Here is a 27,057-nt window from a genome sequence, read left to right as displayed (position 1 = left end):
CTGCAGTATGTAGAGTCAAATAACGCCATCAAGTGATAAGGATCATTGATTTAAACCGGTTATGGTGTAAACAAATTTTAAGTGAATTTTTCCTGTAATTAATCTCTAATTAACATTTCTCAAATGTTACCCATTTGAAAGTCTTTCATCGCTGTCGTTTCCCATGATTCAGTCCAGAACGTAAAAAAATAAATACACAAATAAAAATAGATGCTTCTTGCCTCTTCTAGACTTTTGCTGAAGCGATATAATCGACAGAAGGAACGTATGCTATGCACACGGACAGCTCTGTACAGTGATCTCAGTGCTGGGACGTACATAGAGACGTATGGCCACACGTATTACAGTCTTTATTATTTGTCGCAGCTTCACGTTGTGAGTAGTGTAAAGTAAAATATTACTTATTTAATGCGGAAAAAGAGGACTTTGGATATCATCTCGGAAAATAGACAGTGAGTTGCAGCTGCTAAAAACTTAATACACTGTAAGCGTATTCCATTGGAAGAATTCTTCTACCCGCTAGAGCGTAAAATGAGTCTGCTGAACATTTAAACACTGTGGAGCTATATTTAAATATTCTGCCCACTGGTCTGGACTGCAAGAGGAAAATTTTGTTCGCTGACTAAAAACCCGCTGAATAAAATTGTGAGGAAAAAGACTGGAAATATCAGAGCTGCACTTAAAAGCTGCGCAGTAGAAAATTAAAAAATTTACAAACATAAAAATGGACAAAGCAGACAACACAGAGGTGGGTAGCATATTCTGTTAATTACTACCTCACAATATTTAGCTACACTGGAAGGAGAGAAAATATCCTGTCATGTATAATGTTGCGTACCAGTGAAAAAAATACAGTATTTCACGCAGAGTTACTCGAGAAATTAATGTCCAAGCAATGGTATTTTCCACACAGGAATTCATAGCCTCCTGTACGGTTGAATTTAAACCGAGAATTCATTTGTACCAATGACAAGCCCGCAGTCAAATCTATCACGGAAGAGAAACGAAACGTTTTTGATTCATGCCGAGTATTTGGTGACTATTTGATGAATTAAAACTATGTACTGGCTTGGGGGACTCGTACCTGTATTTCACTAGTTCACAGGCATTCCTATTCCTGAGTATGTGTCAAGAAATAACAAATCTCCTTCACTAGGGCTCTCATTCCAACAGAGTGTCCAGAGAGGGGCAGAAGAGGGCACTTGCCATCCGACACCCTCTATAAGAAAAAAACGCGTTACATCCCGCCCCGATAAACAGGTACGCGATCTACTATTCTCTTTTTTTTTCACTCACTTCGTGTAAAAGTGGCTAATAAAGCGCGTGACCTATTTTTTATGCCTAGAGCACGATCACACACATGTCATATTATCCTGTTATTGTTCTGTTAATGTTCTATAAATTAACTAAATTACATGCGTAATTATGGATGGCGAAATAGATAAATGTCCTCAACACAAGCTGGCTACTGTTTGGTAATTAAAATGTTAATTTAGTCCTTGCTTAAAACTGCGAGTGCAATGAGTGACTTATCCATGAACTCGATCAAGAATGTTCTAAGCCCGGCACATTATATTGCTGTTCGAAGCTAAAAGTTCGAAAAATCGATTGTGGGAAATTTTGCAACCTATGAAGAAATTTGACAAGTATCTAAAAATCATGCTGCTGCACAGAGCAAAAGTTCACGAGCCCAAGTAGAAATTTTACAAGTCATTAAGATTACACTGCTGTCCAGAGTCCAAAAACGTGGCTGTCAAAACTTGTATAACTTCCCGAACTCCCGCAAAATTCCTACAATACCCAAAAAATTTCATAATCGCGACTGATATGCTGTTCAGTCGCACACTGCGCGACTCAGTGAGCTCGTACAACCAACTGACCCGGAACAACATAACCGCTGTCCTTTAACAGTCTCGATCTGTTGTTGCAAAATCACACATACTGCTGTCATTACTATTAAAAGTACGTATCTAAACTCTTTAGATGACTCGCACTCGCGTACTTATTCCTTTGAGGTGTGAAATATTGATCAGTAAATCTTACAGAATGTCTTCCATTGCTTACAAATGAACTTTATAATAAATAAAACTTACATTAAAATAATCATTATTATAAGTAACAAACGAATTAGGAGTAAAATTTCACAATGTTTTCAGTGGCTGTATTAAAATTTTTGTTGCGATATACTATCTGATCAAAAGTATCCGGACACTTGGCTGAAAATTACTTAAAAGTTCGTGGCGCCCTCCATCGGTAATGCTGGAATTCCATATGGTATTGGCCCACCTTTAGCCTGTATGACGCTTCCACTCTCGCAGGCATCAATAAGGTGCTGGAAGGTCTCTTGGCGAATGGCAGCCCATTCTTCACGGAGTGCTGCACTGAGGAGAGGAATCGATGTTGGTCGATGAGGCCTGGTACGAAGTCGGCTTTCCAAAACATCCCAGAGGTGTTCTATAGGATTCAGGTCAGGACTCAGCGCAGGCCAGTCCATTACAGGGATGTTATTGTCGTGTAACCACTCCTACACAAGGCGTGCATTATGAACAGGTGCTCTATCATACTGAAAGATGCAGTCGCCATCCCCGGATTGCTCTTCAATAGTGAGAAGCACGAGGGTGTTGAAAACATCAACGAAGGCCTATGCTGTGATATTGCCACGCAAAAATAACAATGGGTGCAAGCCCCCTCCATGAAATACACGACCACACCATAACACGACCGCCTCCGAATTTTACTGTTAGCACTACATGTGCTGACAGATGACGTTCACTGGGCATTCGCTATACCCACACCCTGCCATCGGATCGCCACATTGTATACCGTGATTCGTCACTCCACACAAAGTTTTTGCACTGTTCAATCGTCCAATGTTTAGGCTCCTTAAACCAAGCGAGGCATCGTTTGGCATTTACCGGCGTGATGTGTGACTTATGAGCAGCCACTCGACCATAAAATGCAAGTTTCTTCAGCTCCCGCCTAACTTTCGTAGTACTTGCAGTGGATCTCTATGCAGTTTGGAATTCCTGTGTGACGGTCTGGATAGAAGTCTGCCTATTACACATTACGACCCTCTTCAACTGTCGACGGTCTCTGTCAGTCAACAGACGAGGTCAGCCTGTGCGCATTTGTGCTGTACGTGTCCCTTCACGTTTCCGCTTCACTGTCACATCGGAAACAGTGGACTTAGGGATGTTTAGAAGTGTGGAAATGTCGCGTACAGACGTATGACACAAGTGACATCCAATCACCTGACTACTTTCGAAGTCCGTGAGTTCCGTGGATCACTCCATTCTGCTCGCTCACGATGTCTAATGACTACTGAGGTCGTTGATATAGAGTACCTGGCAGTAGGTGGCAGCACAATGCACGTAATATGAAAAACGTATGGTTTTGGGGGTGTCCGGATACTTCTGATCACGTAGCGTATTTGCTTTTCTGGTTATTGCCATCTTATTCGGAGAAATTATTACATTTTGTATTCTTTGCTATTAACTATTTTAAACCCAAGGAGAATTATATATCAACAGGCAGCTGTCGTACTCTATTATCTAATAAGCCTATGCCGCTACCGCTATTGTTCTGCAAACTACTTTGTACTTAACGCGTTTTTAAGCCTAATAATCAACATTCTAACTTGTAATTGAAATTGTATTGCTGTGACTAAAATTGTGAAGCTGGTTTCAGGTAGCTCTGTTCAAGGACTATCTGTTGACACCTTGTTCGTCACTATCACTTAAGCTGGTTCAAATGGCTCTGAGCACTATGGGACTTAACATCTGAGGTCATCAGTCCCCAAGAACTTAGAACTACTTAAACCTAACTAACCTAAGGAAATCACAGACATCCATGCCCGAGGCAGGATTCGAACCTGCGACCGTAGCGGTCGCGCGGTTCCAGACTGAAGCGTCTACAACCGCTCGGCCACATCGGCTGGCTTCACTGAAGCTGTTTTGAAAGGCAGTTGGTACATACATATCTTGCATGGTCAATAGCTAAAGTACTTTTACATCTACAGATTGGATATTTAGATGTATTTGCTGCCTCATTTTTCTCTTTCATGTGGTGCCATTGTCTGTTTTGTATCTTTATTGGTATGGACTTTGCTTGTGTGACAGTCATAAAATAATTTTGTGCCTTTGGTGTACACCGTGGCGATACACACATGCCGCAAGTGGATTTGTAATGGCCACGCTCCCAGAGTATGCACTTAAATTTCACGAGCAACAGAAACTTAAGTGCCAAAGTAATGAAACTAACAGCTCCAGTCGCTATTTCCTCGCCTGTCTCAGGTGCACACCGTGTCAAACCAGTACGCGTCTAATCGCGCCTATCAGTCAGACGAATCAGTACAGTATTAATTTGAAGAAAGCCAGAACTTGTAATAGATATTGACTAGTAGCAAGCGTACATCAAAACTATTTCGTCATTGCAAGCTAATCTAACTTGACTCCCTTCGCCCCGAACCCCCTTCCTCTTCCCGCTTAAGTAAGACTCTGGGTATGCTCTTATCTCCTTAACTAATAAACTTCACTGAGCCTCTTCTCCTATTCATTCGGCAGGACCAGTGTCCCAGGGAGAAGAAAAGAATAAGGAGAATAGTTATATAATATCCGTCTTATTGAATAATCATCAAGGCCGATGTAGCTAAGACCAGTGGCTTGAGCATCCCGGAGGAAAGAACTTTGCCGATGAAAGTTAGGCGTCAGAACGCTGAACATTCTTCTGAGTGATCGTATGTCCCAATGAAAATGCACAATTAAATTTCTGAAAAAATACGTTAGTTACCTTCAAATTAGAAATATCTTTATTAAAATTCAGCGATATGCAATGTCGTAACGTATGGAAAACAAATGTTCGTCTAATTTTATTGATGAACTCCTACTTTTCTATACAATATTTTAATAACATTTTTTGTGCATTTCTGGATCGATTTTCTTAATGGACGCTCTCAATTTCACGCTTTAGCTCAGAAATCGTTCAGGATTTGTTTGTGTAAACGCGTGACTTCACGTAACCTCACAGGAAGTATTCGTAGGTCATATCACAAGACCTTGATGGCTAATTCTCGTCTTCAAGTCGTGCCATGACATAATCCAGAATTTCCTCCTGAAACAATGCGCGGCGTAACAAGTGACGCCACCTTCCTATTTTCGAGGTCAAACACCTCCAGTTGAGGTCAAAGGAATTCACTTATCGTGTTCTGATAACGTACGTTATTCACCGTCACTGTATTACGTATGGCAGTCTGGAAAATGCAAGGCCCAGTCACTTAATACGCCCGAAATGTGCAGCAAACTGCAAATCGTCTTGCATGCATCGGCTTTTGACCGATTATTTGAGGATTCACGTCATAATAAATCTGACAGTTATACTTGCTGACGTAACTGTCCAGTTTCAAATGCGCGTCATCGCTAAAGATGGACATTCCTCTCAAAATTTTCATCCACATATTGGTTTTCCAGCACCCAATTCTCGCTCTTGGAAATGGTCAATTGGCAGTAGTTGTCGCGCCAGCTGAACCTTGTTGTATATGAAGAACCGTTCTCAGAATTGGCTGCATGGTGCTCATCCAACTGTTCAATTCTTGTGATCGACAGATAATCGAGGCCCGATGACATCGGGCTACGCTCTCATTTAATGAAGGCAAACCGGCCGGTAGGACTGCTTATGACATGGGCGTCAGTCCTGCCGCATCAACACAGTGTTGATTACAGGAGGCAAATGACAGTGGGGTGAAGTCGATCCATGTAGTGCGCTTGAATAGCAAAGCTATGCCGTTGATAAGTTAGTGTGTGGTTTCGAGTCCCGAAATGTATATGAATGATCTGCAAGATGTTTCTCTGATAAAACGATGGCACTGAATGTCCCGCTAGTTGGTTTTTCCTGCTATAACGTATGGTTGGCACCTTGAGCTCTCTCTTTCATTACGTTTGCGTTGATATAAAGAATGAGTACGCAGGAGATTTTTCTGATGGGAATGTCACTAAATTCTTTTCTGCTTTCTTTAAAACTAAAATTTAGGGCAGCTTTTGATGTTTTAAATAATTCAGTTTTACAGCTCATCGTTACAGAGCGTTTAACTATCACTGTTACTTGCGAAAAACATCAGTTTTGAATCAGTTACTTTGTCCGAAGCGGGAAGAGGGCAAATAAAAAACGCAGAAAAGCTGACTTTTGCTAAATACTAACTCCGTGGTCATCGCGATGTCACACTTAAAAAGTCGATGACACAATTCTGAAATTTGTTTACAGGAGCTAAATTATCTTACAACTGAATTGTCCCTAACTTCAATGTAAAATATTTGATTCATGGACAAAATATGAAATTTTGTGTCCCTTAATAGATTATAAAGAACAAATATTAGGTCAAAAACTGAAATCAGTTAGTAATTCTACTCTCTCACTGTTTTCATGTCTTTTCTGTAATAAAATTACTCGTAGAATAACATTTCAGTACTTTCAAAATCTTTATTAAAAATATCACAATGTATAAATAATCTTGAAAAGTTTTGAGAAGTTACTGTAACAATATCAAACTGTTCGGTTAATCGATCTGTAAGATTCAAATATCCATCCTGATACACGTTTGTTGCTTTTTTTATTTTAAAATTAGAGAATTAGCAATTTCCCAAGCACATAACCGAAAAGCTGAGATACTGTTAGAAACTCAATTTTTTCGTTTCTGTAGATGCTGAGCCAAGAGAAAATCGGAAAATCATAAATAATCATATATCCTTATTTATTCAGAGTTTATCTGAAAATGCACTTAACATATCATTTGCGATAAGGGCAGCTGGGATACCCCAGTGTAATTATGAAATTTTCTTCCTTTTCGAGCAATGCTTCGTACATTTATCCGCCAAACCTTGTTTCTTTAAACTTTATAATGTTGATGATTATAGCATAACCATCAGAGCACGATTTCAAATTTTTATTGTATCACAAAGAGTATCCAATAATTATGTCTCACCACCAGCAATAACTACAAATAAGAAGAATGTTGTTGTTGTTGTGGTCTTCAGTCCTGAGACTGGTTTGATGCAGCTCTCCATGCTACTCTATCCTGTGCAAGATTCTTCATCTCCCAGTACCTACTGCAACCTACATCCTTCTGAATCTGCTTAGTGTATTCATCTCTTGGTCTCCCTCTACGATTTTTACCCTCCACGCTGCCCTCCAATGCTAAATTTGTGATCACTTGATGCCTCAAAACATGTCCTACCAACCGATCCCTTCTTATAGTCAAGTTGTGCCACAAACTTCTCTTCTCCCCAATCCTATTCAATACCTCCTCATTAGTTACGTGATCTACCCACCTTATCTTCAGCATTCTTCTGTAGCACCACATTTCGAAAGCTTCTATTCTCTTCTTGTCCAAACTGGTTATCGTCCATGTTTCACTTCCATACATGGCTACACTCCATACAAATACTTTCAGAAACGACTTCCTGACACTTAAATCTATACTCGATGTTAACAAATTTCTCTTCTTCAGAAACGATTTCCTTGCCATTGCCAGTCTACATTTTATATCCTCTCTACTTCGACCATCATCAGTTATTTTGCTCCCTAAATAGCAAAACTCCTTTACTACTTTAAGTGTCTCATTTCCTAATCTAATCCCCTCAGCTTCACCCGATTTAATTTGACTACATTCCATTATCCTCGTTTTGCTTTTGTTGATGTTCATCTTATATCCTCCTTTCAAGACACTGTCCATTCCGTTCAACTGCTCTTCCAAGTCCTTTGCTGTCTCTGACAGAATTACAATGTCATCGGCGAACCTCAAAGTTTTTACTTCTTCTCCATGAATTTTAATACCTACTTCAAATTTTTCTTTTGTTTCCCTTACTGCTTGCTCAATATACAGATTGAATAACATCGGGGACAGGCTACAACCCTGTCTCACTCCTTTCCCAACCACTGCTTCCCTTTCATGACCCTCGACTCTTATAACTGCCATCTGGTTTCTGTACAAATTGTAAGTAGCCTTTCGATCCCTGTATTTTACCCCTGCCACCTTCAGAATTTGAAAGAGAGTATTCCAGTTAACGTTGTCAAAAGCTTTCTCTAAGTCTACAAATGCTAGAAACGTAGGTTTGCCTGTTCTTAATCTTTCTTCTAAGATAAGTCGTAAGGTTAGTATTGCCTCACGTGTTCCAAACTGATCTTCCCCGAGGTCCGCTTCTACCAGCTTTTCCATTCGTCTGTAAAGAATTCGCGTTAGTATTTTGCAGCTGTGACTTATTAAACTGAGAGTTCGGTAATTTTCACATCCGTCAACACCTGCTTTCTTTGGGATTGGAATTATTATATTCTTCTTGAAGTCTGTGGGTATTTCGCCTGTCTCATACATCTTGCTCACCAGATGGTAGAGTTTTGTCAGGACTGGCTCTCCCAAGGCCATCAGTAGTTCTAATGGAATGTTGTCTACTCCCGGGGCCTTGTTTCGACTCAGGTCTTTCAGTGCTCTGTCAAACTCTTCACGCAGTATCTTATCTCCCATTTCATCTTCATCTACATCCTCTTCCATTTCCATAATATTGTCCTCAAGTACATCGCCCTTGTATAAACCCTCTATATACTCCTTCCACCTTTCTGCCTTCCCTTCTTTGCTTAGAACTGGGTTGCCATCTGAGCTCTTGATATTCATACAAGTGGTTCTCTTATCTCCAAAGGTCTCTTTAATTTTCCTGTAGGCAGTATCTATCTTACCCCTAGTGAGACAAGCCTCTACATCCTTACATTTGTCCTCTAGCCATCCCTGCTTAGCCATTTTGCACTTCCTGTCGATCTCATTTTTCAGACGTTTGTATTCCTTTTTGCCTGCTTCATTTACTGCATTTTTATATTTTCTCCTTTCATCAATTAAATTCAATATTTCTTCTGTTACCCAAGGATTTCTATTAGCCCTCGTCTTTTTACCTACTTGATCCTCTGCCGCCTTCACTACTTCGTCCCTCAGAGCTACACATTCCTCTTCTTCTGTATTTCTTTCCCCCATTCCTGACAATTGTTCCCTTATGCTCTCCCTGAAACTCTCTACAACCTCTTGTTCTTTCAGTTTATCCAGGTCCCATCTCCTTAAATTCCCACCTTTTTGCAGTTTCTTCAGTTTCAATCTGCAGTTCATAACCAATACGCTACGGTCGCAGGTTCGAATCCTGCCTCGGGCATGGATGTTTGTGATGTCCTTAGGTTAGTTAGGTTTAACTAGTTCTAAGTTCTAGGGGACTAATGACCTCAGCAGTTGAGTCCCATAGTGCTCAGAGCCATTTGAACCATTTTTCATAACCAATAGATTGTGGTCAGAATCCACATCTGCCCCTGGAAATGTCTTACAATTTAAAACCTGGTCCCTAAATCTCTGTCTTACAATTATATAATCTTTCTGATACCTTTTAGTATCTCCAGGATTCTTCCAGGTATACAACCTTCTTTTATGATTCTTGAACCAAGTGTTAGCTATGATTAAGTTATGCTCTGTGCAAAATTCTACGAGGCGGCTTCCTCTTTCATTTCTTCCCCCTAATCCATATTCACCTACTATGTTTCCTTCTCTCCCTTTTCCTACTGACGAATTCCAGTCACCCATGACTACTAAATTTTCGTCTCCCTTCACTACCTGAATAATTTCTTTTATCTCGTCATACATTTCATCAATTTCTTCATCATCTGCAGAGCTAGTTGGCATATAAACTTGTACTACTGTAGTAGGCATGGGCTTTGTGTCTATCTTGGCCACAATAATGCGTTCAGTATGCTGTTTGTAGTAGCTAACCCGCACTCCTATTTTTTTATTCATTATTAAACCTACTCCTGCATTACCCCTATTTGATTTTGTATTTATACTCGAACGAATTTATCACACAATCCTTGTAGTTATTAGATGCACTCATGTGATAATTACTGATTGGTCCTGAACCTATCTCGCTTAATAAAAGTACTTTTGTAGCTAGAGATGACATCCTGACGTTCTCTGTCAGTGGCTGATGAGTGTGGGTGGTGTCTCGATGACATTGATAACAGAAAACTTTGAACCCAGTTGTTACGTGTAGCTTAGTCATCTGTTTTGTTTCGTTTGTATATAGCGCACAGTGAATATGATTTAGACCCAAACCGGCAGTGAATAAATAATTTACAAGGACAGAAACAAGGTCAGCATTGGTCGTAATATCATTTGTCTCTTTTACTGCACTGCACATCTAGATTTCAACTGACAGTATAGCTTTCATCAGTGCGTTGTAAATAGTCATGTAGACCGAATGTAATTATAACGACACTTATTCCAGTCCAACTCAGGCTCATATATTTGAGGACTAATGCTTGTACGTGCCTGAGTTAGACTGTAATATGTGTCGTTATAATTACGTTCAGTCAACGTGACTACTTAGAACGCACTGTACTGTCACAGAGAAGTTTAGTGCATTAGTGCTGTACCATCTTGTGGATAACGACAACATGTGTGTTCTGAAAAGAAAATATAGTGGGACTTTTGTGCTTTATGAGTACAGTTCCTTAGTGTAGATAGGGTGTGTTTAACAGAGAGTATTTAATTTAATTAAAATTCGCTTCACGATAAATCCAGAGCAATTCTTTAGTCACAACCGAATTTTTTACTAAGCCTTCGAAACTGTTGTTTTGCAACCTTGCGATTTTTATAAAGACAAATATTTAAATACATCATTGCTCGAATTTCATAGGAGTCTTCCACTCACACAGTTTGATCAGCTGCATAAGTTTGCCAGCGCTTTTTTCCCTTTTCGGCATTATTTATCTATGAAAAAAAATCTCCTAAATAAAATATACAAAAATTTTATACAACTGCAAATTACCTCATAAGCATTTCAAGTCGCTGCTAATAATTTTCAATAGTAAATTCGATGCACAACAGCAAACAGTTGTGAGAAGTTACAGCTACATAAATCACTCTAATCATCATTACAATCACTAATTTCATTATGTAAATTGGAAATCTCATGTAATTAATTACAGTTAAAATGTTGAATTACATTATATATGCCAGTTACTTAGTATCTTAATTTGTCATAAAATAAAGACAACTGATTATAGTATGAATTTAGTATGTATTATTTGCATTGTAAATTTTACATTATTATTTCACTAAACAAGGATAATTCGTTCCGAAATATTACACATAATTAACACTCGTAAAGCGAAACGCTTTTTCCCTAGGAATCCATGTAGAATAGGTCAATGCGTTCCACAAATAGGCACTGAAACAGATTCACAATGTAGTATTGTAGTTTATTTACAGTCCGTGCACCCTGTTTTAGAAGAAAGATCTCTTAAGATATTTGTTTATGCCTGCGCTTCGAAGTTTGTCGAAAAAGAGACATGGAATATTCGTAGCGCGCATAGTCACTACCTTATGAGCATCATTAATGAACCAACGACAAATTAGAATTATAATTCATTAACAAATACTGCAAGGGAAAGGGTACCACGCGCCAGCGAAGGAAGATTTTGCAATATAGTTGCAGAGAGCAGGCCCGGATCTAGGTGAGGGGGACCAGGGTATCTTAAAGAAAAAAAAAAAACTTGTTTCACAAAGCATCTAGCATCCAGTGCACGTTGATCTACTGGCTCTGAGCACTATGGGACTTAACATCTATGGTCATCAGTCCCCTAGAACTTTGAACTACTTAAACCTAACTAACCTAAGGACATCACACAACACCCAGCCATCACGAGGCAGAGAAAATCCCTGACCCCGCCGGGAATCGAACCCGGGAACCCGGGCGTGGGAAGCGAGAACGCTACCGCACGACCACGAGCTGCGGGCGCGTTGATCTACTGACTGTTCATATGATTTTGAAACGCATCGCAGTTACTTTATGAACACATTCAAAGTTGATTTCTGAACGAACCATAAGTTGATTTTTGAATGCTGCCAGGGGAATCCCCGTCACATCTATTAAAAAAATACTTTCACGCAGACAAAAGGGCGCTAGTTGTTTTTTTTTATCTCGTGCGAACAGAAACAAGACTATCGCCGTGTTTTTTTAATTGTGCCTGTCTACTTACTGTGTGTCTTCATCCGCATCGTCAACGCTGCGTTTTTATATTTTAAATTCCACATCTTTCCACCATTTACAATGTCACCGTATTATCACCTGTTTTTATTGTTTGTTTATATTCTCATTATGTTTTTCAATTTTTATGTAGGCTGTAGAGCCGCCTATTACGCTGCTACCAGCCCCCCCCCCCCCCCCCGTCTGGGTGGAGGATGGGAGTGGGGGGGGGGGGGGGAATTGAAATGCAGTAAAGAAAAAAAAAAAGACAAAAACGGGGGGCTATACGGGCTGAGCCGAGTAAACCCGGACGGGTGTGTACCAATAGCTGTTTGTTTATGCGGTTGACTGGGTGTACTAATGATCAGCGTTGTTATAATTATTAGCAAAATCCTTAGATTCAGACTACTAGGGCGGAAATAAACGTTTAACAGAAGTAACAGGTAACAAAGATTAGATATTATCTTCTCGGTGTATCCAATAAAATGAAATTTTGACAAAAAATTTTGTCAGACCGCTACACTACTAATTACCAGTTGTACAGTCCCCGGTTAGCACCCGATTTAAGTATTCTGGGAATAGCGCGGAAAATGCATTGTACGAACACGTAATAACGCCGAACCGGAGAATAAACACGGGATAAGTGAACCGGTGACTCTTGCTTGGTTAGTGAAGTTAACCGGAGTACAAGTTTTGACAATGGCATGAACAGTTATTGAATTAGACACGACCAAGGTTGTTTGTTAGAACTATGAAGAAGAAGAAACGGGGACATCTCACAAGGTATATGGAAGGATATGACGATTCCAAATTTATATAAAAATTTCGTACTTCTACTTTTCTATCTCACGCTTGATAAACTGGAGTATAAAAATGAAATAGGAAACAATTTCCTAAGATAAACCTTTTTGCTTGTAGTAGGAATAACAGGCATTTCATATTGGTACTTCGTGAATTAAATTCTGTTTTGTTATTTATGTAAGCGAGGTACATAAAAATGACCATTTGTATCAAAACAGTCTCGCTTATTTGGCACGTGTTACAATTGCTGCAATGTTAGAAAGACCTATTTCGTTCTATCTAGCAGGCAGTGACAAAATAGACGTAATTAGATGGACAGACCACACCACTCTTAGATACTATTCGTATTAACAGCTTTTTCAATACTACACAACATCATTTTGATTTTCCATAGAGCAAAACGTTTGTTGAGATAATAGAGTCTTACGCAGAAAGGAAAGCACGTCGTGTAAAGCTGTAGCAAGACCAGAGAGAAAAAAAAATGCTGGTACCTATGGACTGAATAAATGTGTACTGTCTTGCTTGTCTCTTGTCTCTACTGCTTTTTTCTCCTTTATTTAATTTTATTTCACCCAAAAGTGAGCATTACTAGCTAATAGGTAATAAAGAATGTAAATTTTATGAAGAGTTCTCATTCTCCCGGTCACAAATGATCCCACCGAGTGGTAACTGTGAGGTTTTTTCTAAGGGGGGCAGGATGTCAAACCGGCCGACTGGGAGCAGTAGAGGCACCATAGGACATTTTAATTTCCATTGTGCTGAATGTAGATCTGATGGCTTCTATTACAAAACACACACGTTTGAGTTCCACAGAGCAAAATACAATGAAGTGCGATAGAAGAATGCTGTGTGGAGAGGCGTGGCGCTGCACTTTGACACACTTAAGACCAAATAACACGTTTTACATTTCCTCTAACATATAAGTTGCATATATCAAACTCTTCAAAAAGAAGTGCGCCACAAAATGAATATATTATGAAAAATCGATTTTTTTAAGCATTTGACGTCCTATCTCAAAACGTTCTAGGAGGGATGGGGGCGCCACTATCAAATTTAGTCCCCGATTCGGAAATATCGTAGATCCGGGGCTGGCAGTGAGTTTGTAACACCGTCGAGGAAGCCCGAGCAGTGGTATGGGTGACAACAATTGCGGCGGGAGGCGCTTTGTGATCTGTACAGCTGACTGAATACAGCTTACTACCGATCGGTGTTTTATAGCAGAACGCGTGACTTAGTGTTCATTTACAGTGGCCAAAGAGAACGAAAATGGTTATTTAAGACTGAAAAAACGCTTAGCAGACTTATTACGCGAAACATCGTTCGTTAAGCCAGTCTGTGTCTCATGTTTTCTTCTACTGGTGCTAATCACTCGTTATGGAAAGTGCTCGATAAGCAAAACTCGGGTGTAATAAAAAAATTACGGCGGGCCGGATACCATGCACGTCTGACCCGTTACCGCGGGCCTGGTTGATGGGATTCTGGGCTGGTGTTGGCCCAGGGGCCACAGTATGGAGACGCCTGTTCTTGTGAAATACAACTAACTCTTTATTCTCACGAAGTAATGACTGCATTTCGACATCGGATTTCAAACTGAGTCCAAATTTCTAGATTTTCAGAACACTTTTGACACATTTCTTCACAAGCGATTTCCAATCAAATTGTGTGCTATACAGTGTCGTCTCGTTCTTGAGTTCCTGTAAAAAAGGTCACAGTTCGTAGTAACTGATGGAAAGTCATCGAGTATAAAAGAAGTAATATCTGGCGTTCCCCAAGGAAGTGTTACAGACTCTCTGCTGTTCCTGATCTACATGAACGACCTAGGGTACAATATGAGCAGCCCTCTTAGATTGTTTGCAGCTGATACTGCCATTTACCGTCTTGTAAAGCCATCAGATGATCAAAACCAATTGCAAAATGATTTATGCAAGATATGTGTATGGTGTTCAAGGTGGCAATGACTCTAAATGATGAATCATCCACATGAGTACTAAAAGAAATCAGCTAAATTTCGGTTTCACGATAAATCACGGAATTCTAAAGACTGTAAATTCAACTAAGTACTTAGGAATACAGTTACGAATAACTTATTTTGGAACGTTGTAAGGGAAGCGAACCAGAGACTGCGAATTATTGCCAGAACACTAAGGAAGTGCCACTGATCTACCAAAGAGAATGGTTACACCACGCTTGTCTGCCCACTTCTGGAGTACTGTTGTGCGGTGGGGGATCAGCATGAGATGGGATTGACGGAGGACGTCGAAAAAGTTCATAGAAGGACAGCTCGTTTTCTATTATAGCGAAATAGAGGACAGATTGGTACGGACATGGTATGTGGATTGGGCTGCCAGTCGTTAAAACAAAGATATTTCTCGCTGCGGCAGTATCTTCACGTGAAATTTCAGTCACCAGCTTTCTCCTCCCTTTGTGAAACTATTATGTTGGCGCCCACGTACATAGGGAGAAGTAACTATCATAATAAAATGAGATAAATTAGAGCTCGCACAGAAAGATTTACGTGTTCGTTTTTCCCACTCGCCGTTTAAGAGTGGGGCGATAGAGAATTAGGTTGAAGGAGTTTCGATAAACCCTCCATCAGTGCTTAATTCTGAAGTGCAGCGTAATCACGTAGATACTGAGGTTTAGTTCACTGTAGAAGAGTATTTGGCAAACCGCTCAAGCGTGGAACCAGCTAACTGGAAAAAAGGCGGACGGAGTATATGTGCCTAGAAGCAGACGACACCGAAAATAACCACATTTTTATGTAGGGAAGAAGTGTTATACTGGCAATCGGGGAACTTTCCGCCTTGTTCTTGTCCTCTAAAACGATTGCGTGGCGGTTTCAAAGGAGATCGGAGTACGGAAGAGCGTGTGAAGAGAGCGCTGGCGTGTGTTGCAGATCGTGGACGTGGGCGACCTGGTGCTGATGCCGGGCCTGGTGGACTCGCACGTGCACCTCAACGAGCCGGGCCGCGTCGAATGGGAGGGCTTCTGGACGGGCACGCGCGCTGCCGCCGCCGGCGGCGTCACCACCCTCGTCGAGATGCCGCTGTGAGTGCGCTGGCGCTGGCGCTGCGGTCGCTCCTCTGTGCTGCCCCTACAGGATACTCAGCAAACCACTGCGAACTGCATGGCCCAGCGTACTTATCTTGTGCTTATCGTTCTACCACTCATAAGGATTTCCTGCCGTTCTATTTAAATATGGAACGTGGGATGACGCCTTCCCGAGAGACAATCTATACTACTTCCAAATTAAAAGTGTAAGTGTAGACCAGATATGGCTTGAATTCAAGAAAATAGTATCGAGAGTAGTTGAAAGATTTATACCAAATAAATTAACAAACGACGGAGCTGATGCCGCATGGTACATAAAACCGGTGAGAACACTGTTGCGGTAACAACGAAAGAAAGTACCAAACTTAAACGAACACAAAACCCACTAAGATTGGCGATCACTTAACAGAAGCTCGAAATTTAACGCGGATTTCAATGCAAGATGCTTTTCACGATGAAACTTTGTCTCTAAACCGGGCAGAAAATACAAAGGGATTCTGGTTGTATGTAAAATTTGTTAGTGGCAAGATACAATGCCTTCTCTGCGTGATAGCAATGGAAATACAATCGATTACAGTGCTGCTAACGCCGAGTTGTAGTACACAACATTCCAAAATTCCTTCATCAAAGAAGACTAAGTAAATATTCCAGAGTTCGAATTAAGAACAGCTGCCAACACGAGCAAACAACTTAAATCATTTAATAAAAGTAAGTCTCCAGGTCCAGATTGTATACCAGTTAGGTTCCTTTCAGAGTATGCTGATTCAATATCTCCAAACTTAACAATCATGTACGAGGTCTAAGGCACTGCAGTCATGGACTGTGCGGCTGGTCCCGGCGGAGGTTCGAGTCCTCCCTTGGGCGTGGGTGTGGGTGTTCGTCCTTAGGATAATTTAGGTTAAGTAGTGTGTAAGCTTAGGGACTGATGACCTTAGCAGTTAAGTCCCATAAGATTTCACACACACACATGTACGAGGGCTATTCGGAAACTGAGGAACGATCGGTCGCAAAATCGAAACAACTGTGAAAATTCGATTAGACTTTTCACAGACCTTTTGGGTAGTGTCTCTAGTATGCCTGTCGACCGCATCAAGACGCTCTTTTCAGTTGTGAGCGCACTGTGGGCGAGTAAAGGTGCCTAGAACAACAATATCTCACGCCAAGTAGGAGGGCCCGCTGAGAGGCTTCGCCTTAATAAATGCAGCCCACCTAACACAACTGCCACGCACTTCCTTCTTCATGGCAACTCTCAGCCGCACTCTGCAGGGGCAGTGAAGACGCTTCTGCAGCCTTTTCGATGGTAAGTGTTCCATACCCACAACACAGCCCTAATTGGCTCGTCCTATCATCTCTGTTCACATGAAACGCTGGATACGAAGACAACACTTGGGTGCAGGCTACGCGCTATAGACCAGGGTAGAGAATTATCGGAAAGCACAGGCGGCTGCCTTCTATGACGATGGTGTTGGAAATTTGGTATAACGTTCCGACAAATGTCTAAGTCGGAGCGGCGACTATGTAAAGAAGTACTTGGAAAGTATAACCAAATGTGCAAGTAAAACAGCTTTGATTATCACTATGGTTTCGATTTCATGACCGATCGTTCCTTACTTTCCGAACAACCCTCGTACAACCGCTCGTTCGACGAAAGATCCGTATCCAAAGACAGGAAAGTTGCACAGGTTACATCAATATGCAAGAAAGGCAATAGGAGTAATCCAGCAAGCTACAGGCCCATATCATTGACGTCGATATACACCAGGATTCAGGAACGTTTGTTTTATTCGAACATTATGCGTTACCTCGAATAGAGCAGTATATTGACATATAGTCAGTAGGGATTTAGAAGACATCGTTCTTGTCAAACACAACTAGCTTCTTACCGACACTACGTGTTGAGGGCTATCGACAAGGAATTTCGAATTGATTCCGTATTTCTAGATTTTGCAGAAGGCTTTTGACACTTCACCTCAGAAGCGGTTTGTAATCAGATGGCGTGCTTAAGGCGTATCGTCTTTCATACGAGCGGATTCGTGATTTTCTTGCATAGAAGTTACAGTCCGTAGTAACACAATCAGATTCAAGTACGACAGAAACCGCTACTGCCAGTGAATAAAGCCCCAGCTCAAGTAAAATCCGTGCGAACATTACGAAGGGAAGAGGAAACAATGCTTTTTTGGGGTTGTGTCCCTCACAACAGGCCACTGCTCACAGCTGGACATAATGTTGCACGTCTTCAGTGGATGCAACAAGACATACACTGACCAGAGTCGTCCAGTATCTGAGCAGCCGCCTTAGGTTGTTTGCAGGTGATGCTGTGGTGTTCGGTCAGGTTCAAATGGCTCTGAGCACTATGAGACTTAACATCTGAGGTCATCAGTCCCCTAGAACTTAGAACTACTTAAATCTAACTAACCCAAAGACATCACACACGTCCATGCCCAAGGCAGGATTCGAACCTGCGACCGTAGCAGTGGCGCCGTTCCAAACTGAAGCGCCTAGAACCGCTCGGCACAGCGGCCGGCTTCGGTCAGGTGTCAAAGTTGAGTGAGTGTAGGAGGATACAAGATGACTTAAATAAAATATCTAGTTGGTGTGATGTATAACAGTTTAGCAGCGTCTGAGGAGAGTGGAAAAGTGTAAGTTAAAGCTGATGAGTAGGAAAAACAAACCCGTAATGTTCGGACGCAGCGTAAGTAGTGTCGTTTAAATATCTGGACGTAACATTGCAAAGTGATATGAAATGGAACGAGTATTTGAGGGATATGGTGGGGAAGGCGAATGGCCGACTTCGGTTTATTGGGAACATTTTAGGAAAGTGTGGTTCATCTGTAAAGGAGACAGTATACAGGACGCTGGTGCGACCTATTCTTGAGTACTGCTCGAGTGTTTGGGATCCGTAGCGAATCGGATTAAAGGAAGATATCGAAACAATTCAGAAGCGGACTGCTAGATTTGTTACTGGCAGCTTCGAGCAACACGTCAGTGTCACGGAGATGCTTCGGCAACTCAAACGGGAATCCCTGGAGTGAAAGCGACGTTCTTTTCGAGGCTGTTGATGCTCACTGCCGAACGATCCACTGCCGCCAACATACATTACACATAAGGATCACGAAGATGAATACAAGAAAGTAGCACTCATACGAAGGCGTATAGATAGTCGTTTTTCCCTCGCTCTATTTGCGAGTAGAACTGGAAAGGAAGTGAATGGTAGTGGTACAGGCTATCCTCTGCCACGCATCGTACGGTGGCTTGCGAAGTATCTGCGTAGATGTAGATGTACTAAAGAAACCCGAAGAATTTCTGGTCGTATGTAAAGTACAGAAGCGGCAAGACGCAGTCAATACCTTCGCTGCGCAGTGCCGATGGTACTGTTACCGACGACTGTGCCGCTAAAGCGGAGTTATTGAACGCAGTTTTCCGAAATTCCTTCACCAGGGAAGACGAATGGAATATTCCAGAATTTGAAACACGAACAGCTGCTAGCATGAGTTTCTTAGAAGTAGATACCTTAGGGGTTGCGAAGCAACTCAAATCGCTTGATACGGGCAAGTCTTCAGGTCCAGATTGTATACCGATTAGGTTCCTTTCAGATTACGCTGATACAATAGCTCCCTACTTAGCAATCATATACAACCGCTCGCTCACCGATAGATCTGTACCTACAGATTGGAAAATTGCGCAGGTCGCACCAGTGTTAAGAAGGGTAGTAGGAGTAATCCATCGAACTACAGAGCTATATCATTGACGTCGATTTGCAGTAGGGTTTTGGAGCATATACTGTATTCAGACATTATGAATCACCTCGAAGGGAACGATCTATTCATACGTAATCAGCATGGTTTCAGAAAACATCGTTCTTGTGCAACGCAGCTAGCTCTTTATTCGCACGAAGTAATGGCCGCTATCGACAGCGGATCTCAACTTGATTCCGTATTTCCAGATTTCCGGAAAGCTTTTGACACCGTTCCTCACAAGCGACTTCTAATCAAGCTGCGGGCCTATGGGGTATCGTCTCAGTTGTGCGACTGGATTCGTGATTTCCTGTCAGGAAGGTCGCAGTTCATAGTAAGAGACGGCAAATCATCGAGTAAAACTGAAGTGATATCAGGTGTTCCCCAGGGAAGCGTACTGGGACCTCTGCTGTTCCTGATCTATATAAATGACCTGGGTGACAATCTGAGCAGTTCTCTTAGGTTGCTCGCAGATGATGCTGTAATTTACCGTCTAGTAAGGTCATCCGAAGACCAGTATCAGTTGCAAAGCGATTTAGAAAAGATTGCTGTATGGTGTGGCATGTGGCAGTTGACGCTAAATAACGAAAAGTGTGAGGTGATCCACATGAGTTCCAAAAGAAATCCGTTGCAATTCGATTACTCGATAAATAGAACAATTCTCAACGCTGTCAGTTCAACTAAGTACCTGGGTGTTAAAATTACGAACAACTTCAGTTGGAAAGACCACATAGATAATATTGTGGGGAAGGCGAGCCAAAGGTTGCGTTTCATTGGCAGGAGACTTAGAAGATGCAACAAGTCCACTAAAGAGACAGCTTACACTACACTCGTTCGTCCTCTGTTAGAATATTGCTGCGCGCTGTGGGATCCTTACCAGGTGGGATTGACGGAGAACATCGAAAGGGTGCAAAAAAGGGCAGCTCGTTTTGTTTTATCACGTAATAGGGGAGAGAGTGTGGCAGATATGATACGCGAGTTGGGATGGAAGTCATTAAAGCAAAGACGTTTTTCGTCGCGGCGAGATCTGTTTACGAAATTTCAGTCACCAACTTTCTCTTCCGAATGCGAAAATATTTTGTTGAGCCCAACCTACATAGGTAGGAATGATCATCAAAATAAAATAAGAGAAATCAGAGCTCGAACAGAAAGGTATAGGTGTTCGTTTTTCCCGCGCGCTGTTCGGGAGTGGAATGGTAGAGAGATAGTATGATTGTGGTTCGATGAACCCTCTGCCAAGCACTTAAATGTGAATTGCAGAGTAATCATGTAGATGTAGATTTAGATGTAGATGTAGATCCCTGTCTGTCCTCTTGTGGGATCCTTACAAGATAGAATTAACGGAGCACATCGAGAAAGTTCAAAGAAAGGTAGCATATTTTGTATTATAGAGAAATAGGGAATAGAATGTCACGGACATAATACAGAATTTGGGGTAGAAATCATTAAAAGAAAGGCGTTTTCCGTTGTGGCGGAATTCTCTCACGAAATTTCAGTCACCACTTTTGTTCTCCGGACGCAAAAATACTTGTTTGATGCCGACATACATTGGCAGGAACGATCATCACAATAAAATAAAGGAAATCAGAGCTCGCACTGAAAAATATACGCGTTTGCTGTTCCCGCGCGCTGTTCGATAGTTCGATAACAGAGAATTAATGTGAAGGTGGTCCGATGAACACTATGCCAGGTACTCAAATGTGATTTGCAGAGTAGCCATGTTGATTTAGATGAATAACTGTTGAAGAGGAATTAGAAGGAAATTTTTTGTCTTTTTTTTATTTTCATTTCATTATAAAATTGGCAGTTATCTTAATAAAATGGTGACTGAATTATATGAAGTCGCATGAAAAGGATTCCGTACCTCAGGCGGTAAAAACAGAACACCTGTAGGATCACTTCGTTGTCCGGCTCTTAAAAGCCCTCTTTCTCCTGGAAGGATAGACGCATCTAGTTGAAATTTATACCACACATTGAAGTATAACCTCTCTTCGCGTTGTAATGAACTGAAGCTTCTAAGTCAATGCAATCAAACGATACAGTCATTTATGTTACATATTTTTGATATTGGCAACTCACTTGTCAAAACGCGTAGTATATTTGCCTTTGGCCCAGGATCAATAAATTTGGCCAAGAGCAAGGTTTCACAACACAAGTAAAGGAAAAAATCCGAAAATTGTTAATTTGTAATTCTGTCACAAGCAAAATCTTTTTTGTCATTTGTGATCCGACTGTCTGTCTATCCGTCCGTCTGTTAAAGACTCCACTTCCTCAAAAACTTTTAGACGTATCAAATTGAAATTTACGTCACATACTAAGGTCTATTGTCCCTTGATGGTGCGGTATATTCAAGCTTCTAAGTCAATACAGTCAAAGGGTACGGCTGTTTATGTTACATGTTTTGATACTCTCAAACTCACTCATTAAAGCCTATAAGGTAAATCAGGTTGACCTAGAATCATGAAATTCAGGACGAAGCTAGGAGTCACAATAAAAAAGGGAAAATCCGGAAAAGTGTTTATTTGTAGTTATATCACACGAAAAAAATATTTCTTTCATTTGTTACCCGACTGTCTGTCTGTCCGTGTGATAAGACGTCTTTTTCTCAGGAACAGGTAGAGGTACACTTGAAATTTATGTCACATACTAAGGTCTACGGGGCCTTGGTGATATAAAAAATGTTTAGCTTCTAAGTCAATACAGTCAGAAGATACGGCCATTTATGTCACATATGTCATACTCGCAAACTCACTCATTAAAACCTGTACGTAATTCGCGTCGAACTCGAATCATGAAATTTGGCAGAAAGCAATGCTTCACATCAGAGTAAAGGATGAAAATGTGAAAGTTATTAATTTGTAACTATACGAACAAACTCCCCCATGAACCATGGACCTTGCTGTTGGTGGGGAGGCTTGCGTGCCTCAGCGATACAGATAGCCGTACCGCAGGTGCAACCACAACGGAGGGGTATCTGTTGAGAGGCCAGACAAACGTGTGGTTCCTGGAGAGGGGCAGCAGCCTTTTCAGTAGTTGCAAGGGCAACAGTCTAGATGATTGACTGATCTGGCCTTGTAACAATAACCAAAACGGCCTTGCTGTGCTGGTACTGCGAACGGCTGAAAGCAAGGGGAAACTACAGCCGTAATTTTTCCCGAGGACATGCACCTTTACTGTATGATTAAATGATGATGGCGTCCTCTTGGGTAAAATATTCCGGAGGTAAAATAGTCCCCCATTCGGATCTCCGGGCGGGGACTACTCAAGAGGATGTCGTTATCAGGAGAAAGAAAACTGGCGTTCTACGGGTCGGAGCGTCGAATGTCAGATCCCTTAATCGGGCAGGTAGGTTAGAAAATTTAAAAAGGGAAATGGATAGGTTAAAGTTAGATATAGTGGGAATTAGTGAACTTCGGTGGCAGGAGGAACAAGACTTCTGGTCTGGTGACTACAGGGTTATAAACACAAAATCAAATAGGGGTAATGCAGGAGTAGGTTTAATAATTAATAGGAACATAGGAATGCGGGTAAGTTACCACAAACAGCATAGTGAACGCATTATTGTGGCCAAGATAGATACGAAGCCCACACCTACTACAGTAGTACAAGTTTATATGCCAACTAGCTCTGCAGATGACGAAGAAATTGAAGAAATGTATGATGAAATAAAAGAAATTATTCAGATAGTGAAGGGAGACGAAGATTTAATAGTCATGGGTGACTGGAATTCGAGTGTAGGAAAAGGGAGAGAAGGAAACATAGTAGGTGAATATGGATTGGGGCTAAGAAATGAAAGAGGAAGCCGCCTGGTAGAATTTTGCACAGAGCATAACTTAACCATAGCTAACACTTTGTTTAAGAATCATGAAAGAAGGTTGTAGACATGGAAGAACCCTGGAGATACTAAAAGGTATCAGATAGATTATATAATGGTAAGACAGAGATTTAGGAACCAGGTTTTAAATTGTAAGACATTTCCAGGGGCAGATGTGGACTCTGACCACAATCTATTGGTTATGACCTGTAGATTAAAACTGAAGAAACTGCAAAAAGGTGGGAATTTAATGAGATGGGACCTGGATAAACTGAAAGAACCAGAGGCTGTACAGAGTTGCAGGGAGAGCATAAGGGAACAATTGACAGGAATGGGGGAAAGAAATACAGTAGAAGAAGAATGGGTAGCTTTGAGGGACGAAGTAGTGAAGGCAGCAGAGGATCAAGTAGGTAAAACGACGAGGTCTAGTAGAAATACTTGGGTAACAGAAGAAATATTGAATTTAATTGATGAAAGGAGAAAATATAAAAATGCAGTAAATGAAGCAGGCAAAAAGGAATACAAACGTCTCAAAAATGAGATCGACAGGAAGTGCAAAATGGCTAAGCAGGGATGGCTAGAGGACAAATGTAAGGATGTAGAGGCTTATCTCACTAGGGGTAAGATAGATACTGCCTACAGGAAAATTAAAGAGACCTTTGGAGATAAGAGAACCACTTGCATGAATATCAAGAGCTCAGATGGAAACCCAGTTCTAAGCAAGGAAGGGAAAGCAGAAAGGTGGAAGGAGTATATAGAGGGTCTATACAAGGGCGATGTACTTGAGGACAATATTATGGAAATGGAAGAGGATGTAGATGAAGATGAAATGGGAGATACGATACTGCGTGAAGAGTTTGACAGAACACTGAAAGACCTGAGTCGAAACAAGGCCCCTGGAGTAGCCAACATTCCATTGGAACTACTGACGGCCTTGGGAGAGCCGGTCCTGACAAAACTCTACCATCTGGTGAGCAAGATGTATGAGACAGGCGAAATACCCTCAGACTTCAAGAAGAATATAATAATTCCAATCCCAAAGAAAGCAGATGCTGACGGATGTGAAAATTACCGAACCATCAGTTTAATAAGTCATGGCTGCAAAATACTAACGTGAATTGTTTACAGACGAATGGAAAAACTAATAGAAGCCCACCTCGGGGAAGATCAGTTTGGATTCCGTAGAAACACTGGAACACGTGAGGCAATACTGACCTTACGACTTATCTTAGAAGAAAGATTAAGGAAAGGCAAACCTACGTTTCTAGGATTTGTAGACTTAGAGGAAGCTTTTGACAATGTTGACTGGAATACTCTCTTTCAAATTCTAAAGGTGGCAGGGGTAAAATACAGGGATCGAAAGGCTATTTACAATTTGTACAGAAACCAGATGGCAGTTATAAGAGTCGAGGGACATGAAAGGGAGGCAGTGGTTGGGAAGGGAGTAAGACAGGGTTGTAGCCTCTCCCCGATGTTATTCAATCTGTATATTGAGCAAGCAGTAAAGGAAACAAAAGAAAAATTCGGAGTAGGTATTAAAATCCATGGAGAAGAAATAAAAACTTTGAGGTTCGCCGATGACATTGTAATTCTGTCAGAGACAGCAAAGGACTTGGAAGAGCAGTTGAATGGAATGGACAGTGTCTTGAAAGGTGGATATAAGATGAACATCAACAAAAGCAAAACGAGGATAATGGAATGTAGTCGAATTAAGTCGGGTGATGCTGAGGGAATTAGATTAGGAAATGAGACACTTAAAGTAGTAAAGGAGTTTTGCTATTTTGGGAGTAAAATACCTGATGGTGGTCGAAGTAGAGAGGATATAAAATGTAGACTGGCAATGGCAAGGAAAGCGTTTCTGAAGAAGAGAAATTTGTTAACATCGAGTATAGATTTAAGTGTCAGGAAGTCATTTCTGAAAGTATTTGTATGGAGTGTAGCCATGTATGGAAGTGAAACATGGACGATAAATAGTTTGGACAAGAAGAGAATAGAAGCTTTCGAAATGTGGTGCTACAGAAGAATGCTGAAGATTAGATGGGTAGATCACATAACTAATGAGGAAGTACTGAATAGGATTGGGGAGAAGAGAAGTTTGTGGCACAACTTGACCAGAAGACGGGATCGGTTGGTAGGACATGTTCTGAGGCATCAAGGGATCACCAATTTAGTATTGGAGGGCAGCGTGGAGGGTAAAAATCGTAGAGGTAGACCAAGAGATGAATACACTAAGCAGATTCAGAAGGATGTAGGTTGCAGTAGGTACTGGGAGATGAAGAAGCTTGCACAGGATAAAGTAGCATGGAGAGCTGCATCAGACCAGTCTCAGGACTGAAGACCACACCAACAACAACGAACAAACTACTTATTTTGTCATTTTTTATCCGACTTCAAACTTAAAATTAAAACATTCTCGAAAGTTTTGGAATTCTCGGTACCGACACCTTGCCAGTATCAATGTCGATAACAGGCAAAACTCGCCGAGTTTCTCGATTCCTGGAATGGATGAACTGTCAATATATATAATTAAGTTTGTACAGAGTCCTCAGAGGGCGAGTTCTACTCGCAACTGGATAACTTTTTTTTTTTTTTAGATGTCATCTTTGCCTGATTAACATGTCACAAATTTTTCATGCATTGCCTATCATCAAGAAATGTCGATAACTTTTTATATCAGGTAACGAACGGATTGCAGTATTACAAGGGCGAAATTACGTTGTTTCTATATTCATTAAAGTAGCTTTTCATACTGAAGACCCATTTACCATGTAGAAATTCTAAGAACTCTATTGCTACAATGACAAGTGTCGGTATCTAAAAGGTTAATTGACTTTCAGATTCCGACAAAACATTGTTATAAAAGTAAATCAGTGGACAAAGCAGAACATGTCTTGAATAGGAACTATGAATAAGTAGTGCAACGGATATCTGTGCAGCTATTGAAATTTTCAGTCTTAGGCGATGGGGGCTGAGAAGCATACAACAGTATAATAGCAGCCAGGCGTTATACTGATAAGGTATCACTAAACTGAAATTTGTGGGTCATGTCCAGAAGAGGATGGATGTCAGGTTAAGAAGTCTAAATTAAGTTTGAGGAACAAGAAACACTCTGATGGTAAAACCATAAGGGATAGGCTGGTAGATAAAATTATTGATGAATTACAACAGTAGTACGGGACGACCATTAGGACTAACACTGATGAACTGATCAGAATGCGGCAGGCAATATGAGCTACCTCCTTCCACAAACTGTCAACAATTGACCAACCAATACATCAACTCTGTTCTCTCAGACCAGATTCATTGTCCAAGTCACGCAACACCCAATATCAGACATAGAATGAAGGCTTTCACGGCAGGTGCTGTCATCACTTAACACTTCCGGGTTGAGATGCCGTGGTCCATACATAAAACTCTCCTCTGACGTTTCGCCTTCGACTACGGAAGGCATCCTCCGAAGACAAGCGACGAACTGACACTACATACAGGCAGAAACATTCCATCCCAGCAGCTGTCTAGAAAGTCATAAAGTACTTGTACAGAGACCTGGCACATCCTGACATACTGAAAAAGTATCTGCATGGGCAGACACAGAATCCAAATAAGCGCTTCACCAGTG

At 41.2% G+C, this 27,057-nt stretch overlaps 2 protein-coding genes across 2 annotated transcripts in view; one reads left to right on the top strand and one right to left on the bottom strand.

Annotated features, from left to right (window-relative positions):
• LOC126251301 (allantoinase) overlaps positions 1–27,057 on the top strand; it is a 262,302-nt gene that overhangs the window by 77,974 nt on the left and 157,271 nt on the right. Inside the window, exon 3 of the mRNA XM_049951628.1 lies at positions 15,736–15,887. Within this exon, the coding sequence (XP_049807585.1) occupies positions 15,736–15,887 (152 nt within the window). The remainder of the gene's footprint in view (positions 1–15,735; positions 15,888–27,057) is intronic.
• The window catches only part of LOC126252470 (uncharacterized), a 1,574,240-nt gene that overhangs the window by 1,529,133 nt on the left and 18,050 nt on the right, over positions 1–27,057 (bottom strand). The gene's annotated exons all lie outside the window — the stretch shown is intronic.

The sequence above is a fragment of the Schistocerca nitens genome, chromosome 4, assembly GCF_023898315.1.
Source record: "Schistocerca nitens isolate TAMUIC-IGC-003100 chromosome 4, iqSchNite1.1, whole genome shotgun sequence".
Classification (NCBI taxonomy): domain Eukaryota; kingdom Metazoa; phylum Arthropoda; class Insecta; order Orthoptera; family Acrididae; genus Schistocerca; species Schistocerca nitens.
Note: the sequence above shows the minus strand (reverse complement) of the source record. Positions and strands in the feature narration are given on the sequence as shown.